This window comes from Rana temporaria, chromosome 5 (genome assembly GCF_905171775.1).
Source record: "Rana temporaria chromosome 5, aRanTem1.1, whole genome shotgun sequence".
Classification (NCBI taxonomy): Eukaryota; Metazoa; Chordata; class Amphibia; order Anura; family Ranidae; genus Rana; species Rana temporaria.
The window spans coordinates 346124127-346143352 of NC_053493.1; the positions used below are offsets into that span (position 1 = coordinate 346124127).

Here is a 19226-nt window from a genome sequence, read left to right on the forward strand (position 1 = left end):
TAAAGTCTTCTTAAGACAGAAGAAAATCACGTGTCTTGGTACATCACATAAGATGGATTTGCGGGCAGTACCATGCAAATTATTGTTTTATGCCCCCAATGGCCAAATGCACATCCAGAACTGGGCATGTATATTGCAAATCTAGCCTAACATTATAGTGCCAATAAAGCGGTATTAAACCCAAACTCAAACATTTAAATATATTGCTATTTACCAACTTTTAGATAAAGAGGCTGCTTTTGTTTGCAGACTCTTTCTTTTATTTTCACCTGGTGATCTGTTATTTTTCAACGGAACAAGCTGTCCTGCAGTTGTAGCAGTTACAGGGTTGAGAAAAACCATTTACTACTGACAAGGGTGCTTGCAATGGTCAGCTTTTATTTATTTATGTAAAACCTTTATTACAAAAGGGAAAAAAAACAGTTTGCTGATAATGCTTATAAATTGTGAGTTGGAGTTTGGCTTCAATTTGTTAGTGTTTCTAAATCTGCTAGTGCACCTAACACTCCCCTTCCCCCAGATTAATAATGCTGCTGTCCAAAGGTGCCCCATGTGCACCTTCGTCAAGAATGTAGACATCAAATACAGGGAGGTGTGTTACTGGCCAGATCACCAGGTAAGAAAAGATGGGAATAAAGCCTAAAAAAAGAAAACAAATGCAACCACCACATCTAATAATTTGAAAGCCACAATATATTACATTTTTGGTTTCGGGTTTGAGGCCAGGTTCACACTAGTACACCACGACTGTTGTACGACTGTCATCCTACATTGCCCCGCAACATCAGTCCTAAATCGGTCCTACTTTGGTCCGATTTGATTGAACAGGATAAGAATATGCCCTGACTTTGAGATAGTCTGACTTGTCCTTTAACCAATCAAAACTATCCCAGTGTGACATAAATTCCTTTTACTGCTGCTGCAATCACCATGTCGGATGTCACAAGTTGGATGGTAAGGACAAGGATCTGACTTTGATCCGACTTCAATGATATTCAATGGGCTGAAGTAGGATCAAAGTCGGACCAAAGTAGCGCAGGAACTTTTTTCAAAGTCGGACCGACTTGTATCGGACCAGTTAAGACGGCTCTCATAGGGAATCATTGATTTGCATACGTCGTGCGATATGAACTCCCAAAGTCGGAGCGTTTGTCGGACAAGTGTGAACCCAGCCTGATACTGCGTTAATTCCAAACTACATACATCTGTTTTAGTCTTGTTGGTTGCCATCTGTGCAGTGTTTGGAAACCATGGCTTCTATGGAGTAGGACTTGGGGCCCAATGAGAGAGTGTTACCAAGGGTTGAGGTGAGTAGGGATTAGAACAACCAAAAAACCCTTTTTGAGGAGGACTTTTTGATTGCATTGGTCTCTTGTCACCGTGGGCCAGATCCACAGCCAGCGGGCTTAACTTAAATCTTCCTATTTAAGTTACACCGCCGCAAAATTTCTACCTAAGTGCCCGATCCACAAAGCACTTACCTAGAAATTTTCGGCTGTTTAACTTAAATCTGTGCGGTGCAAGGCGTGCCCAATCTAATGGGGCGAGTCCCATTTAAATTAGGCACGCTCCCACGCCAGACGTACTGCGCATGCTCCCGACGCAATTTTCCCGACGTGCATTTCGCGAAATTACGTTGCGCCGAGTTTTGTGAATCGCGCCGGGAAAAAAAAGTTGCATCGGGGAAAAAAAAGATGCGGCGGGAAAAAAAAAAACTTGACATCGCCTCGGGAAAGAAGGGTATACTTTTACAAGGTGTACTAACTTTACACTTTGTAAAAGCAGCCCTAATTTTGCATTTGCAAACTAACAACTTACGGAGACTTCACGAAGGGAAACCGCTTTGTGGATGTCCGTAAGTGCTAATTTGCACACCCGAAGCGGCATTTTGACGAGAAATGCCCCCAGCGGCGGCCGCGGTACTGCATCCTAAGATCTGACAGTGTAAAACTATTACACCTGCCGGATCTTAGGGATATCTATGCGTAACTGATTCTATGAATCAGCCGCATAGATAGAAACAGGGATACGCAGGCGTATCAGCAGATACGCCTGCGTATCCCTTTTGAGGATCTGGCCCCATAAGTATATGGTTATACTGAAGGAGATATTCTAAAACTGGAGAGTGCAGAATATGGTGCATCTGCGCATAGTAACCAATCAGCTTCTAACTTCAGCTTGTTCAAATAAGCTTTGACAGTATAAGAAGGGAGGACCCCCACCATGCCAACATCCATAGTCATAAATAAAGGAATGGGGCAGAAAAACTTTCTCAAAGAAAAGGAGGACTTTGTGGGCATAACATAAGGCAAAAAAGTATATAAAATATAAAAGTCTTTACAATAAAAATTTACAAAAAGCAGAATGGAAAAATAGACACAAATTAGAACATACAAGAACACCCTCAACTGGACATGGTCAACAGCTACCCAAGTATCAAACAAGGAGGCATGGATTTTATTAAAATAGTATTATAGAATAATCCATTATAAATGTATATGTGTATCAAAAGATGGTGTCCATCATCCATGAATTCCTCCAAGCTTGCGTAGTCAACACGTTTCACATTTAATTGCTTCCTCAGGACAAAACTGGGTAGGTGCTGATTGACCCTGAACATCAAGTATTGGATAACATCACACAAGACAAATTAAAGGGTAAAAACATGTTCCCACAATGGGCTAGAGATCCAAAAATCTGTCAACGTTTGCAAGCCCAAATGGGGTCCCCAACTTTTAGCGGATTCTACTTTAAATGTATAGCCTGATGGGGCAAACTGGTCTCCTTTGTCTTCTCTACAAATGTCAAAAACATAAAAAACTAAAATAGAGAATTATAGGCTGTAAAAATACGTCTGGACACTTTTATTTCTTATTGTAAAATGTTATTTTAGCTGATCGTATAAGACTGACAAGGACAGATTAATTAGTAATGAAACAATCTGTCGGTATATAAGAAGTAAGAGCGAGGCATACAGATGGAGCCCAGGATAATGTTACTTTTGGATCGATGGTGATAAAAAAAACATCCATTGCCGTGTTGTGCCAAACACTTCACCAGTGTGTACGCCATCTGTCTGCAGATAACAGTTCAGATCATACCGCCGAGCTCATTAATACATGCACTCATTACTATACACTCATCTTCTGACGCTCTCTGCCAACATTAGGTTTATATTTAGATTGTAGGGTATTCACAGGATATTCTTTTGATTAAATTTGATTTTCTTCTGTCATTTCGCTGTGGCAGACATAATAAAATATTATAATTGTTTGAATAATAATACAAAATGTTATATGCACTTGTGTATGCAAGGAAAAACGTTAACACTTTGTCACCCCACAACGGATAGATTTGTATGACTGCAATCAATAATTTTCTGGCACATAATTTTTAGAAAAATAAAATATTGTCTATGTAATTTAGTTGAACATATGTATGCAGGGTCCCAAAAACATCACAATAAATCATACGATAACATTAAAACAAAAAGATGAAATGATCAAACTTCAAAATATCGTGGGTTCAGAGCGTTAACACAAAGATAAGGATCGTTGTATTCAGCCATGTAATATAATTTTCAAACCTCAGATAAAAATATATGTCATTTTTTTGGGGAAAATAATAATCTATATCCTGGTGCATTGGCTTTATGAATTAAGCCTAAGGTACCTTACTTGAAAATGTAATATGAAGTAACTCACTATTACCTTAGGCCTAATCTCCGACCTATATAGACCCTCTGGGGCAATAGAAAAAGATCATTGCTGCTCACCACACCATGACCCAGGTCCTACCCATTAACCTTTAAGTGTGCTTCTGGTAAAAAAAAAATAGATTCTATTAAATTGTAAGCTCTTATGAGCAGGGCCCTTTTAACCTTCTTGTTTTTTCTTGTATTGTAACTGTACTGTACTGTACCTTTTATATTGTAAAGTGCTGTGCAAACTGTTGGCGCTATATAAATCCGGTATAATAATAATTCATAATATTAGCTATTAGGCTAAAGGTGAGGTTTAGTGGTTAAAGTGGAGTTCCACCCATTTTTTTTTCCACATGACCGCGCAATTGTCAAATAAAGCAACACTGTGCCGTATCGTAAAAAAAATTCCCTGGTTAGGAAGTGGGTAAATCTTTCCGGGGCTGAAGTGGTTAATTTGAGATGTGGATCTGTGCTAATAAACAAATACTTACTAGCCTGTTCATCTCTAAAGAGCGTTGGCGTTGTTAAAAATTGTACTTTTTTAAATGTATGCTTCTATCGCCAAGTACACAGCGAGGGTAAATTGATGGCATCAGTGCAAAATATGCTGCAGAGAGGCAGAGCAGCCAAGACGTTTCTGTGCCCAAACACTGTAGAGAAATATTCAACACTGCTATGCAAAGTACAAGTTGTATAATTGTGTAACCTTAACTTGGATTCTCACAGTCTACGAATAAAATATGTTTTTTTCTGATTTAGTTACTTCAAACTCAATTTAGGCAGAATTTGGCCTGAGTGAGCAGGATAAGAGATGTGCGGGTGGAATATCTGTAATAAAGGGATATCAATAGCTGGGTGAAAAAATGGACTACTAAGAAGAAATCTCAGAAAACGTAGTAGTCCATTTTTTCACCCAGCTATTGATATTTGATTGGTCCGTGTACCAAATTTAATGGTAGCAGCTGTAGCCACTTGAATGTGGTTTATTTGGAAATTGGCTTTGTCTTCATTTCTATATTAGTTAAATTTAATGAGCGCTTGTATTGTGTTCCTGGGTGGGTGAACGCAACTATCTTATATAATAAAGGAATTTCACTGGAGTATCTCTGTAATATAGGGATAGTACTGGAGTATCTGTAATATAGGGATAGCACTGAAGTATCTGTAATATAGGGATAGTACCGGAATATCTGTAATATAGGGATATCACTGGAGTATCTGTAATATAGGGATAGCACTGAAGTATCTGTAATATAGGGATAGTACCGGAATATCTGTAATATAGGGATATCACTGGAGTATCTGTAATATAGGGATAGCACTGAAGTATCTGTAATATAGGGATAGTACCGGAATATCTGTAATATAGGGATATCACTGGAGTATCTGTAATATAGGGATAGCACTGAAGTATCTGTAATATAGGGATAGTACCGGAATATCTGTAATATAGGGATATCACTGGAGTATCTGTAATATAGGGATAGCACTGGAGTACTTGTAATATAGGGATAGCACTGGAATATCTGTTATATAGGGATAGCACTGGAGTATCTGTAATATAGGGATAGTACCGGAATATCTGTAATATAGGGATATCACTGGAGTATCTCTTTAATATAGGGATAGTACTGGAGTATCTGTAATATAGGGATAGCACTGAAGTATCTTTAATATAGGGATAGCACTGGAGTATCTGTAATATAGGGATAGTACTGGAATATCGGTAATATAGGGATATCACTGGATTATCTCTGTAATATAGGGATAGTACTGGAGTATCTGTAATAAAGGAATATCACTGGAGTATCTCTGTAATAAAGGGATAGTACTGGACTATCTCTGTAATATAGGGATATCACTGGAGTATCTCTGTAATATAGGGATAGCACTGGAGTATCTGTAATATAGGGATAGCACCGGAGTATCTGTAATATAGGGATAGCAGCACTGAAATATCTGTAATATAGGGATAGCAGCACTGAAATATCTGTAATATAGGTATAGTACTTTTACCATTTACCATTGATGACTACCAGTGATGGTTTATTTTTTCCCCTAGTAACTGCTTTAGACTATTTGTTTGTAGCTTTTAGTGCAGGGACTAGCAGTCTTTTCCCTATTAGGAGGCTTATTTATAAAAGGGGAGTGGATATCACTATCCATTCTTTAAAACACATCACTGCGCTGCGCACATCCTATATCATTCATAAAAAAATCTGTAACATGTACCGGTCACATGACCAGGCTTCCCTCCTGGCTTTTTTGTTTGGTGTTTTCTATTCTACTTTGTTACTGCCCACTGGCTTCAGAATCCTGGGGGGTCCGATAGGTGGGTGGGGTTTGGTTGGTTGGGTGCCAGGGGGGCACAGTTTCCCATCTTCACCCTGGGCACTGGATGGTCTTGTCCAAGGACCAGGGGCGGACTGACCATTGAGTCACTTGGGCACTGCCCGAGGCCCCCATGTCACTAGGGGGCCCCATCAGGGTTGCCAGGCTCAGTAAAACCAGGGACAGTATGTAAAAATCGATGTTTTTTTTTACATCTGTCCCTGATATGTCTGAAACCAACATGCTTCTGATGTGAAAATCCTGAGATTTTAGCTGCTCCGCCTCTGCAATGCCTCCTGGCGTGGTGGCCATCTGAAAGCCCGGAGGCCCCATAGTCTTCTATTGCCCGGGGGCCCCATGAGTTGTCAGTCCGTCCCTGCCAAGGACTGACCTCCAATATAGCAAAGCACATCCATACCCTTTCCTATTACCAGGTATTACCATGTTTATAGAAGAGGCAGCTCGAAATCTGTATTATGCATATCCTGCAATGATCAGAGAATTCCCCAGAAAGACAATAAAATGAGTTGGCAATAGTACACTCTGACTTTTGATCATGCCGTTTAGCAAAATAATTTACATATTCCATAGATGTTAGCTTTATATATAGTTACCAAAACCGAATACCTGCTAGCAATATCTTTTATCAGCAGCCAAGCTAGGTTTTCCTTTAGGCACAGTAGACCTGTGTTTGTTGTTGGAGGAGGAACAAAGGAGGCTTTTTTCCTGAATAGTTATCACACACATATTCCTTCCTATCTTCAGCACAACTACAGCCATCTATAAGCTTTTTCATATATTGCCAAATAATTCCAGACAGGTTAGGACCAGCAAAACAAGAAAGTGTGAAATGAAGTGATCCCAAGGGGCATTGCATTGTTTGCCAAGGTCGTTATGTAATTACCGGCTCTGGTGATCCAGTCCTGCATCATTTTTTTTCTATCTTCTGACTCTCCTGATTCCAGTTTAGGTTTAGAATGAGAGAGCAGATGGCAATAAAGCAATACGGTGTCCCCATCTTCCTTTCTTATGTCCCTAGAGACACACAGGGGCAGATCCACATAGAAATAGATGGGCTCAGCGTATCAGAGATACGCTACGCCGCCGTACCTTACCTGGCATAATTTTGAATCCCCAAAGAATTTGCGTCGTAAGTTACGGCGGCGTAGTGTATCTCTGGTGGCGGAATTCAAATCTGTGATTAGGGGGCGTGTTTCATGCATTGCGATAAATGACATCGGTAGGACGTCAATTTTTTTTAACTTAGACGTGAGTTACGTCCTTCCCGATTCACGGACGACTTACGCAAAAAAAAAATTCTAATTTTGACGTGGGAACGACGGCCATACTTAACATGGCAAGTCTAACTATACGCTGCAAAATACCAGCTTTAACTATATCCCGGAAAAAGCCGACTAGAGACGACGAAAGAGAATGCGACGGCCGCGCGTACGTTCGTGGATCGTCGGAAATAGCTCATTTGCATACCCGATGCGGAAAACGACGAGAACTCTACCCAGCGGACGCCGAAGTATTGCATCTACGATCCGAAGGCGTATGAAGCCGTACGCCTGTCGGATCGAACCCAGATGCCGTCGTATCTTGGTTTGAGGATTCAAACTAAAGATACGACGCGGGTAATTTGAAAGTACGCCGGCGTATCAGTAGATACGCCGGCGTACTCGCTCTGAGGATCTGCCCCACAGAGTGCTGCACTACAGTATACAGCTAGAGCATCAAGACACCAAGGCCTACCAAAAAGATTTCACATAGTACATGTGCTGCAAGTTAATATATTTTACACATTGGCTATACAAAAAAATAAACTTGTCAATGCAGTTGTTTAGTAACTATCATTGAACTCAAGGTAAACATCTGAATACATTGCATTTTCTCTATGGACGCTACCATAGGATTATTATTTCTGTCCACCCAGTAATGAGATTTGCACAGCCCTGGCAGACCACACAGACAGCCTTATGACCTGATTTTTCTCTCTTGCTGTTAAGCAACTCAGCCTGGTCACCTCCCCACCCCCGGCTTATGCCTGAGCAGTGAAGGATCAGAAACAGACTGATGGGGTCTTCCTTCTGTTCTCTTCTTTTGCCAGTATGTTCATGGAAGCATATGTGCATTCAGCACGCCCGATTGGCCACAAGTGCAGCCCCTCCTTTTTCCAGTAGTGCTGCTATACAGGGGATTGGAAGAGTGTAGTTCAATTCAGGTATATATAATAGATAAATATACTTTTTAGGATGTGATAATAATTACATTAGGACATATATTGGTATTTTTATAACAGCCTGAAGCTTGGTTTCAAAGATTAGAAGACAATAAAGTTTTTTTTTATATATATATTTTAATACTGTTGGACAATGGCTACTACATAGCTCCCAACTGTCCCTGATTTCGAGGGACTGTCCCTGATTTGGAACAAAGTCCCCCTGTCCCTCATTTTGGTTTTAATCTATATAGTTGTATATAAAATGCACTTTTTATCTTTCAAAAATGTTTCCCAGTGCTAAACCTTTCATCCAATTTCGAAAAAGCCAATATAAAGGAATAGCAGTGGTAAAAAAAAAAAAGCACTTGTGTATTTAACAAATTATTTATATTTTTGTATAATTCTTCTTGAAGGGGGCGTGGCAGGGTGTGTGTCCTATGCCTACATACTTTTCCTAATAAGTGTCCCTTGTTCCTATCTGAAAAAGTTGGGAGGTATGCTACTAGGTGTATAGGTGTGTGCAACCTATTGCATTAGGGCGTACACCCTGAAGCTCTAAAGCCGCGTACACACAATCAGTCCATCCGATGAGAACGGTCTGATGGACCATTTTCATTGGTTAACTGATGAAGCTGACTGATGGTCCTTCACGCCTACACACCATCGGTTAAAAAAACGATCGTGTCAAAACGCGGTGACGTAAAACACAACGACGTGCTGAAAAAAATGAAGTTCAATGCTTCCAAACATGCGTCGACTTGATTCTGAGCATGTGTGGATTTTTAACCAATGGTTGTGCCTAACGATCGGTTTTGACCTATCGGTTAGGAATACATCGGTTAAATTTAAAGCAAGTTGGCTTTTTTTTAACCGATGGTTAAATAACCTATGGGGCCCACACATGATCGGTTTTGACCGATGAAAACGGTCCATCAGACCGCTGTGCTCTGGTTAACCTATCATGTGTACGAGGCCTTAGAGACACGTTTGTCTACATATATATGGCCTCAGCACATTGATCTGCTGGCACAGTGAAAGAGAAATGTGTAAGCACTTGTCTTATTGCAGAACCGGTAAGAGGGAGATCTTTCCCATCTTCGCGTTGGCACGCAGGGCAATATTGTTAATGCGCATGAGGTGATTAGGGTGTGCCCAGGCACAACCGTCACACCCTATGCACATGCCTATGACTAGGTGTGTAAGCTTTTAGGTTTCAGCATTGCCACCAGTAAGGCACCTGCTCTCATGCATATATCATCAATCATTTATGTGTTGTATAAAGATATAATACAATTTTGACATTTTTAAAGGAACATTGTTGCATTTTTTGTTTCCTTAGCCTACAAAGAAAAAATGAAGGAGCTGTCCATGTTGTCCCTGATCTGCTCTTGTTTCAACCCTGAGCCCCGAAACCTCAATGCATACACATATGATGGTAAGTACATTAAAGTAACAATACAGTTATTGTTCTTTTTACTTGTAGCCAATAAGGTTATGTAAATTTTCTGCAACTCATCAGTTGTACCTCTTGTGTGAGTAGGATGAGGACTGTACACTTTATAATAACACAGTTGATAATTTACTTAGATCCTATGACATGACATAGACATAAGGCACAAAGAGATTGATTTACTAAAACTGTAGAGTGTAAATTCTGGTGCAGATGTTCACGGTAGCCAATCAGCTTCTAACTTCAGCTTGTTCGATTGAGCATTGGCCAAAAAATGAAAGGGAATGTATTGGTTTCTATGCAGAGCTGCACCAGATTTTGCACTCTCCAGATCAGCTTTTATTAATTCATGTAAAACCTTTATTGTAAATGGAAAAAAAATGGTTCGCTGTAACTGATTAGAAAGTGTGAGCAGGAGTTTGGCTTTTTTAGTGCATTGAAATCTACTAGTACGTTTAATACTGACCCCCTCTGCCCCCCAGACTGTCAAGGCTGCTGTCCGCTGTGCCCCTTGTGCTCCTTCATTCAGAGTGGAGACACTTTAATACAGGCGGTGTGCAACTAGCCAGATTACCAGGTGAAAACAGAGGGGAAAAGCCCCCAAAAAAGAAAAGTAAGGCAGCCACCACATCTGATGATGCTCAGCAATATATTACAGTTTTGGTTTTGGGTTTAATACTACTTTAAAAAGGATGTGATTTGCAGTTCTAGACTTCTGCAGTGTCCTCTGCTGGATGGATCAATTTTGGTATCACATCTCTTCCGATCAAACATATTAATCCTGCTTTACCAAGTTGCAACTCTGCTAATAAGTGCTTAAGGCATGCTAAAATGACACTCAATAATACTGTTTAGAGACCACATTAGCACGCTTTAAAGTTTAAAAACAGCTGGAAGGGGTAGGCTTTTTCCATAATACAAGTGCATTATGGCAAACTTAGTTAATAGTGTACCCCCCTCCAGTGATGTCAAGTCAAGCCTTGCTCTCATTGCTTTTTTCCCCACCGCCGCCATCTTCATTTATCGTCTCCACTGCTTCTTCTGGGACACATATCGCTTCTGTTTAGCCATTGGGCAGCCAATGATCATTTAACTTATGGGTATGCATCACAAAATAAAAAAAGGAATGGAGTCTCTGTAGTCGTCATTCTAACCACATTTAATTGTCATATTGTAGATATGGAGGTGAAACAGATTAACAAGCGTGCATCTGGCCAGGCATTTGAACTGATACTGAAACCCCCCTCCCCCGTCTCCGAGGCTCCCCGGATTTTGGCCTCTCCAAAGAAGAAGGATGTTTCACTAGAAGATATACAGGCAAAGCTAGAAGCTGCAGAGGAGAGAAGAAAGGTAACTAACGTTTCTTCATTAGAAAGTAATGCAAACTAATTCTCCCTGGGATTTTATAGAGATTCTATTGGTTAAAAGAAAACATCAGGAATTACCAGTATAGTGGGGCCATGTTTATCTTTACAGCTGGCACACATAGGGTAAAAGTGCTCTGAAAAGTGGCCTCTTACTATGACCTTGGCCTAAAAGAACCCTCAGATATGACAGGGCATATCTCTGGTCTAGCCAGTTTTTGGGAAAGATAGGTGTCTTTTGGCCCGAGTGCTCCCTAGAGAAACAATTGGTTGGCCACAGGAATATTGTTTGGTTTGTAGTTTATCACAGACAACACGTATGCATGTCCTTAGTCACAAACCCCCAACTATCGCAAACCAACCCAGCCCCCACTCCCCCCCCCCCCCCCCAGGGCCGCCATCAGGAATTATGGGGCCCCTTACACAACTTCAGGCATGGGCTCCCCTGGAGCAGAGAACCGGGGGGGGGGGGTGCTGCCCTGCCCCCCCTTATTACTGAGCCACAGATCTGCACCCACCAGCACTCATCAATTTAGACCAATCCTATGCAACCTCTAACCTCCACAAGAACAACTAACTCTCTTGTGCAACTTCTGGCACCCACTAGAGCAGGGGCGTCAAACTTAATTTCATCGTGGGCCGGATTAGCATTATGATTGTCCTCAAAAGGGCCAGTTGTATCTGTAAGATTATATGTCCAGCACATCCCCTCCCCCTATATTAGATGTCAAGAAGTTGCTGGGAAGAAGCTGGATGCATTGCTTGAAAGCAGAAAGTAAGGGTCTGGAGGAGGACCAGAGGAGGGCTGAAGCTCTCCTGCAGCTACAGGAGAGGTGCGAGTGCCACATGAAATGACCTGGAGGGCCGGATTCGGCCCGTGGTCCTTGTGTTTGACACCTGTGCACTAGAGCATACATCAATTCTGCAGCCTCTGACCCCCAACAGAAAAAAAACATTCCACCCTCCTTTGTGTAACTACTGGTACCTATCAATGCATACTTCCATTATGCAGCTGCTAACTTCCACCCGACAGATCACCATCTCTTGTGTAAACACTGGCCCTCACCTCACCAAGGTACACATGGTTTACAGCATAACCAACTTCTACCACTAAACAGATATTTATGAGTGCGGTTGTTCTTTTTCTGTAATTTTAAAGGCAATGTCACTTTGCCCATTCAGGGCATAGTGGCAGTGCCTTCTACTAACCAAGACCCCAAGAAAGGTATAATCACCAATCCACGTTCCTTCACTGCCTTCCTAGCCACCCTAGGTAAGCTCTGATTTTGAATGATGTTGGTTGGATTGAGTCTCTGCCCCAATTCCACCCCACCCCCTCATCCAATGTGGGAAGGTCACATGTTCCCCAATACCTGGAAACCTGTGTTGACTTTAGCCTGGAATAGATGCTGAAAATATGCGGAAAGGAATGTTTCTTATTCCAGCACTGGTACTGATCATGTTAATAGAGTACATAGACTCACCTACTTAGCATTTTCAATATGCAATTTCTTGATGTAACTCATCTTAGCATCTACAACACAAAAGCAAACAACAAAATTCTATATAGTTTGGTAAAAAAAAACATCATTATTTATATAATATATATATATATATATTTTGCCACATCCCCCCCCCCCCGGTACTAGTGGGACTTTAAATATATATTACATTACCAATAAAAACATAGGTATAAGAACATATGTAGAATGACTGTTGTCGAGTCTGTGTAAGTGGTCCTAAGAGCAAAGCCCAGTGTGTTTTGAGACAGAATACAACCCTTCATCGGGGACATTGGTATATAAGGATCATTGAATATTGTTCTATAAGGCCTCGTACACACGACCAAGGAACTCATTGTAAATTAAACATCGTTTTCCTCGACGAGTTCCTTGTTAGGCTTGTCGAGAAACTTGACATACTTGACTCATACTTTATTCTGAGCATGCGCGGGTTTCTAAGCATACACACAAACGTGTTTCTCGTCGTAAACCAGCCCGACGAGGAACACGACGAGGAAATTGAGACTCCCGTTGAGGAAAAAGAGAACTTGTTCTGTTTTTTCCTCGTCGAGTTCCTCGACAGTTTTCTCATTGAAAGACATACACACGACCGTTTTCCTCGGCAAAAAAACTCTGCCACCAAGTTTCTTGATGGATTCTGTCGAGGAAAACAGTCGTGTGTACGAGGCCTAAGAGAATAATCATAGCAAGTCACAAATGTTTGTAGAAGCAGTTTGCATGCCTAGATGCTTTATTGTATACACCTGTAGCCACGGAGGTGATTGGAACACCTGAATCCAATGATTTGGAGGGGTGTCTCAATACTTTTGGCAATATACAGGTATATAGTTATATATTTGAACTGCATGGATTTTTTTTGTAGAAAACAGGTCTTTTAATTTCATTCAATGATTAATGTGATGCTTTTTTTCTCAAAATCCAATTAAAGTCTCAGGAAGCCCAGATCTTGAAGCAACTGGCAGAAAAACGAGAGCATGAAAGGGAAGTTCTCCAAAAGGCTTTGGAAGAAAACAATAATTTTAGTAAAATGGCTGAGGAAAAATTGATCCTAAAAATGGAACAAATTAAAGAAAACCGTGAGGCCTACCTAGCTTCCCTCTTGGAACGCCTTCAAGAAAAGGTAAAGCCAAATGTTGTCAAAATGTATACGTCACTTTTTTACCAGTTCTTGCGGTGCCAATTGCATCTTCTTAGTTTTCTTTATGAAAAACTGGATAGGAAAAAGGATAAATAAAAAGATGTTGCCAAACCCTTGGCATTTTTGTGTAATGAATAGGATGATCGCATTCCAGTCTATTTCTTTATTGGTTTTAAATTTGTATGCTAGCTTGGGCAAGAGGAGGGGTGCAGACCTTAAAACTCAAAGCTACCATACCAAGGGGGTTTATTTATTTATTACAGGTACTTGTATAGCGCTGTCAATTTACACATATACAGTATATTGTACATTGACATCAGTTTATGTTCTCAAGGAGCTTACAATCTAAGGTTACTAACTCACATGCATACATACTAGGGCCAATTTAGACAACCTACTAGCATGTCTTTGGAATGTGGGAAACTGGAGTACCTGGAGGAAACCCACATAGGCACAGGGAGAACATGCAGACTCCAGGCAGGTAGTCCTGTGGTTTGGAATTCGAACCAGCGACCTTAGTGCTGGTAGGCGGAAGTGCTAACCACTTAGCCACTGAGTAACTCCAGCAAGTACCATAAAATGTAATATCAGTTTTGGGTCAGCTGACCCTGTAAAATACACCTATGGTGAGATCAGGGGAGGACTGACCATTGAGGCACTCAGGCACTGCCTGAGGGCCCTCTGCCACTAGGGGGCCCCATCAGGGTTGCCAGGCTCAGTAAAACCAGGGACAGTATGTAAAAATCTGTGTTTTTTTACATCTGTCCCTGATATGTCCGAAACCGACATGCTTTTGATGTGAAAATCTATCTACGGTGCAGATAGAGAAAGGAGCTGTGTGTTAGTGGGCGTCCTGACTCTCCTGTAGTCCAAGGGAGAAAGCCTTGCATTACTGTGTGGAGTTACAGACAGAAGAACAGGAAGTGAGGATTTCTCAGAAGAAATAAGGACATTTAAAAGCAAAATGGAAGGATGAGGTAAGTGAAGGAGGACTGCACTAGGGTAAAGGAAGCTATTTAGGGAAAAAAAATTGTACCTTTACAACCCCTTTAAATGAAATTTACTTATCATCTAAGAAGAGGAGAACATGTGTTTTTAAAACATGGATGCAAAAACATAGCAAAACCTCTGGCAGAATGTAGTGAATTGCTCATAACAAGAAAAAATATATATTTGTATTACCTATATGTAAGAATTATTCAAACTTTAAAAGTTTTTGATACTATGCTATTATACAGTATAACTGAAAAAGACAAGGAACACAAATATACAAGAAAGAGCTGCCAACACTAAATGTGTCACAACGTGTGAAAATAATTATTATTTGTGCGAAGTATAGCGCTCAATCCAACTAACATAAACAAAAAAAAAATAGTGAAACTCAAAACTATCACAGAGTATAAATAAAAGCAACTTATAATAACAATGTGATACCCTAGGGTAGTGATCCCACAAAGTGCTGCAGAAGTGTACACAAAGTGCTAAAAATGCAAAAAATAACAAATAGCAAAAAAACTAAATTAAATCACAACACAGATTAATGTGCCGTACTGGGCAGTGATCCTAATCTCCAGTGCTGCAAGCTAGAAACATATATAATTCACAAAGTAAGATTTAAATATGTCATGATTTTCCAGAAATAGTCCAAAATATATAAATGCAATCAGTTAGGGCCAGATTCACGTAGAAGTGCGGCAGCGTAACGTATCGTAGATACGTTACACCGCCGCAAGTTTTCATCGCAAGTGCCTGATTCACAAAGCACTTGCAATGAAAACCTACGCTGGCGGCCTCCGGCGTAAGCCCGCGTAATTTAAATGGGCGTGTGCCATTTAAATTAGGCGCGCTCCCGCGCCAGACCTACTGCACATGCTCCGTTTCGAAATTCCCGCCGTGCTTTGTGCGAAGTGACGTCATTTTTTCGAGCGGCGACGTGCGTAGCGTACTTCTGTATTCCCGGACGTCTTACGCAAACGTGTGCTGTGTAAAGTTAGGGCACCCAAAACGACGACTAAATTTGCGGCGGGAAACTAGACTAGCAGCGACGTAGCGAAGGCGAAAAACCGTTGTGGATCGCCGTAACTCCTAATTTGCATACCCAATGCTGGTTTACGACGCAAACTCCCCCCAGCGGCGGCCGCGGTACTGCATCCTAAGATCCGACAGTGTAAAACAATTACACCTGTCGGATCTTAGGGCTATCTATGCGTAACTGATTCTATGAATCAGTCGCATAGATACTCTGAGAGATACGACGGAGTATCTGAGATACTCCGTCGTATCTCCTTTGTGAATCTGGCCCTAAGTTCCTTGTGTAGTGACTCTACTGTGCTCCACCACTCCAACGTCCATATAAGTGCAAACAGGGAATTCCTTATATTAGTGAGTCCACTTTAAAAGAAATCATGCTCCACCACTGTGCAATATAGCAGCTCACCTGAAGTATAGATCCATACTTTCATATACACTATATTGTCAAAATATTGGGACACATGTCTTTACACATGAACTTTAATGGCATCCCAGTCCGTAGGGTTCAATATTGAGTTGGCCCACTCTTTGCCGCTAAAACGGCTTCAACTTTTCTGGGAAGGATGTTAGACCATTCTTCCAGAAGCTCATTTGTGAGGTCAGGCACTGATGTGGACGAGAGGGCCTGGCTCACAGTCTCCACTCTAATTCCTTCCAAAAGATGTTCCATCAGGTTAAAGTCAAGACTCTGTGCCGGCCAGTCAAGTTCCTCCACCCCAAACTTGCTCACTATATTGACAAAAGTATTGGGTCACCCCTCCAAATCATCTGGTGGAGGGGACATTATGGTGTGGGGCTGTTTTTCAGGGGTTGGGCTTCGCCCCTTAGTTCCAGTGACGGGAACTCTTAAGGAGTCAGCATACCAAGACATTTTGTACAATTTTGTGCTCCCTGCTTTGCGGAAAAAGTTTGGGGACCTCAACCTAATAGAACACATTTGGGATGAATTAGAGCAGAAATCCACAAGCCAGGCCTTCTTGTCCAACATTAATGCCTGACCTCACAAATGCACTTCTGGAAGAATGATCAAAAATTTCCATAGACACACTCCTAAACATTCTGGACAGCCTTCCCAGAGGAGTTGAAGCTTTTATAGCTGCAAAGGGTGGGCCAACTCAAACTGAAACCTACGAACTAAGACTGGGATTCCATTAAAATCCTTGTGCGTGTAAAGGCAGGCGTCCTCATACTTTTGGCAATATAGTGTCAGTAAAACTGCGCTTTTGTGAAATCACACAGGGTGTTACTCTTTATCAGAATCTCCTTTCCTTAGTCCACCATTATATGTAAATAAAAATCTACATAGTGTAGTATTTCCATAAAACTATTTATTAAAAAGTGATAGAAAACACTCACATGTAAAAAAAAACACTCCTAAATGAGTGTTATAAAGCATAGAAAAGTCCAAAGGATTACTCTCAGCTGAACTTCCAGTTTCGGCCACGACCGGAAGTGACATCACTGGGATCCTCCCGACGTGTTGCGTCACAAACCATGTGACTTCCTCAGGGTTCCCATAAACAGTTGTGCTGTGCCAATAATAACAGCTTGAAACTCATAATAAATCATAAAATAGTAATATTAGAAATAATACATACAGTAACGTACAACAACATAAAGCATCAAAAGCTGGAAGTCAGCCATTCCAGTATATCCACAGATGTCATTATATTGAAAGTGAGGGCCATGCTGGCATTTTCTTTTTGTTCTGCAAATCCTGGCATTACAACATTGAATAGGTGCTTCCCACTATGTCATGTAAATTCTTTTTTATCTGGTGTTTTTGCCCATTTTTTTGCTTGGCAACAAAATTATTTTGTAGGTGTATTCTCTCTGGAATTTTCTAGGCCAGAGTCCTCATGTCCCCATGTCCCTTTTATATACTGTATTTGCCGGCGTATAAGACGACTGGGAGTATAAGACGACCGCCTATTTTTCCAGCCAAAATGTTGGTTTTGGGATATACTCACCGCATAAGACTACCCCCTTCCTACTAGTCATGCCTCGCCTCACGGTGCCACCATTACATGCCAGACTGTGCCACTACATGCCAGACTGAGCCCCATTACATGCCAGACTGTGCCCCATTACATGCCAGACTGTGTCCCATTACATGCCAGACTGTGCCCCATAACATTACATTACATTACCCCTCCATTGTGCTGTTCTCCCCGTCCACGCTCCGCTCCGTGTCCCCCCTCACTGTGCCCTTACCCTATACCATAAGACATGCAGAATCGCGGCCGTACTGTACGTTTTTTCAAAAGCAGCGCCTCCTACGTCTTCTGTTCTGTGATAGGCGGAACAGTCAGCTTCCCAGGAGGCACTGTGTTCAGTGTTCAATGTATTGGGTGGGCTCCTGCGCTGTATGGGATAAAAGTGAAAGGGAGTGGGCCAGAGAAAAGGACAGTGGGGTGAGTGGGCGTGAATACTGCAGCAAACACCAAGAGTGTTGTCCTCTCAAGACAAATAAATTGATACTGTGTAGATGTGGAAGTGTCTGCGCTGTAAAAAAGCTGGACTACAGGGGGGGCAAAAAAGTAAAAAAAAGTAAAAAAAGGGGGGTGGGGTGACAAAAAATCCGTGGATAGTGGGCCGTGAGATAGTAAGTATATTGACACGGTGGGGATAACCCACAATGAAACGTGAAATAGGTGTGGTCTAGCCTAAATAGTGTATCTAAAACACATATAAAGAATCTTCAAATTATCAATGATAAGTGAACAGTTCGAACAAAAAACTCCCCAAGCGATTAATAGAAATAAACAAATATCCGATTTGGTAAAACTTGAAAGAGAGTGAAGTGTTATGGACAGTATTGGAGTACAGTCCAACAAATAAACAGGTACAGTGACTGATAATAGATAAGTGAAAAAAATTCAAACTCAGGTGAGTGGAGGTGCGTGCTTGGGTAGGTCCACACAACGTGTACCCTTCACCAATAGTGAATCAGAAGGCTTACCTCTCTGCTCACATACAAACCCTGAGACAATCACTGTACCAGCAGGCTGTTAACTGGATATCTGCTTGTCTCGATCGTGGTACATATATGTAAAGACAATGGTGTAAAAGTTGTAGCTTTATCTTCTTACAGGCAATAAGGAGACATAGTGCCCAAAAATAAGCAGTGGCTGATTGTCCACTTACACAACTTACAGGAGTGTATGAGGAGCGTGTGCCTATCTCCACGAGCGCCGAGCTCGTATCCCAATCTTCTTCCAGCTGTCAGTTTCTTTTTAGCAACATATGAGCCGTCCGCTCATGATGAGGTATATGAGCGGGGATGGAAGAAGAGAGGGGGGGCACATCGCATAAACCATGCAGCAAATAAATTTATTAAAACAAATAGATAAGTAAAAGACTCACATGGGGCAGTCTCAGGGCGGTCCCGTAGCAACGAACGCCGCGCTCGTCCACCGTCCGTCAGATGCTGCTCCTACTGTGTACTCTGTGTTCCCGACG

General features: G+C 41.4%; 1 protein-coding gene across 1 annotated transcript in view; it reads left to right on the top strand.

The window, feature by feature from the left end:
- STMN2 (stathmin 2) overlaps positions 1–19226 on the top strand; it is a 71562-nt gene that overhangs the window by 48494 nt on the left and 3842 nt on the right. Inside the window, exons 2-4 of the mRNA XM_040354480.1 lie at positions 9598–9693; positions 10886–11058; positions 13524–13715. Coding sequence (XP_040210414.1) covers positions 9598–9693; positions 10886–11058; positions 13524–13715 — 461 coding nt within the window. The remainder of the gene's footprint in view (positions 1–9597; positions 9694–10885; positions 11059–13523; positions 13716–19226) is intronic.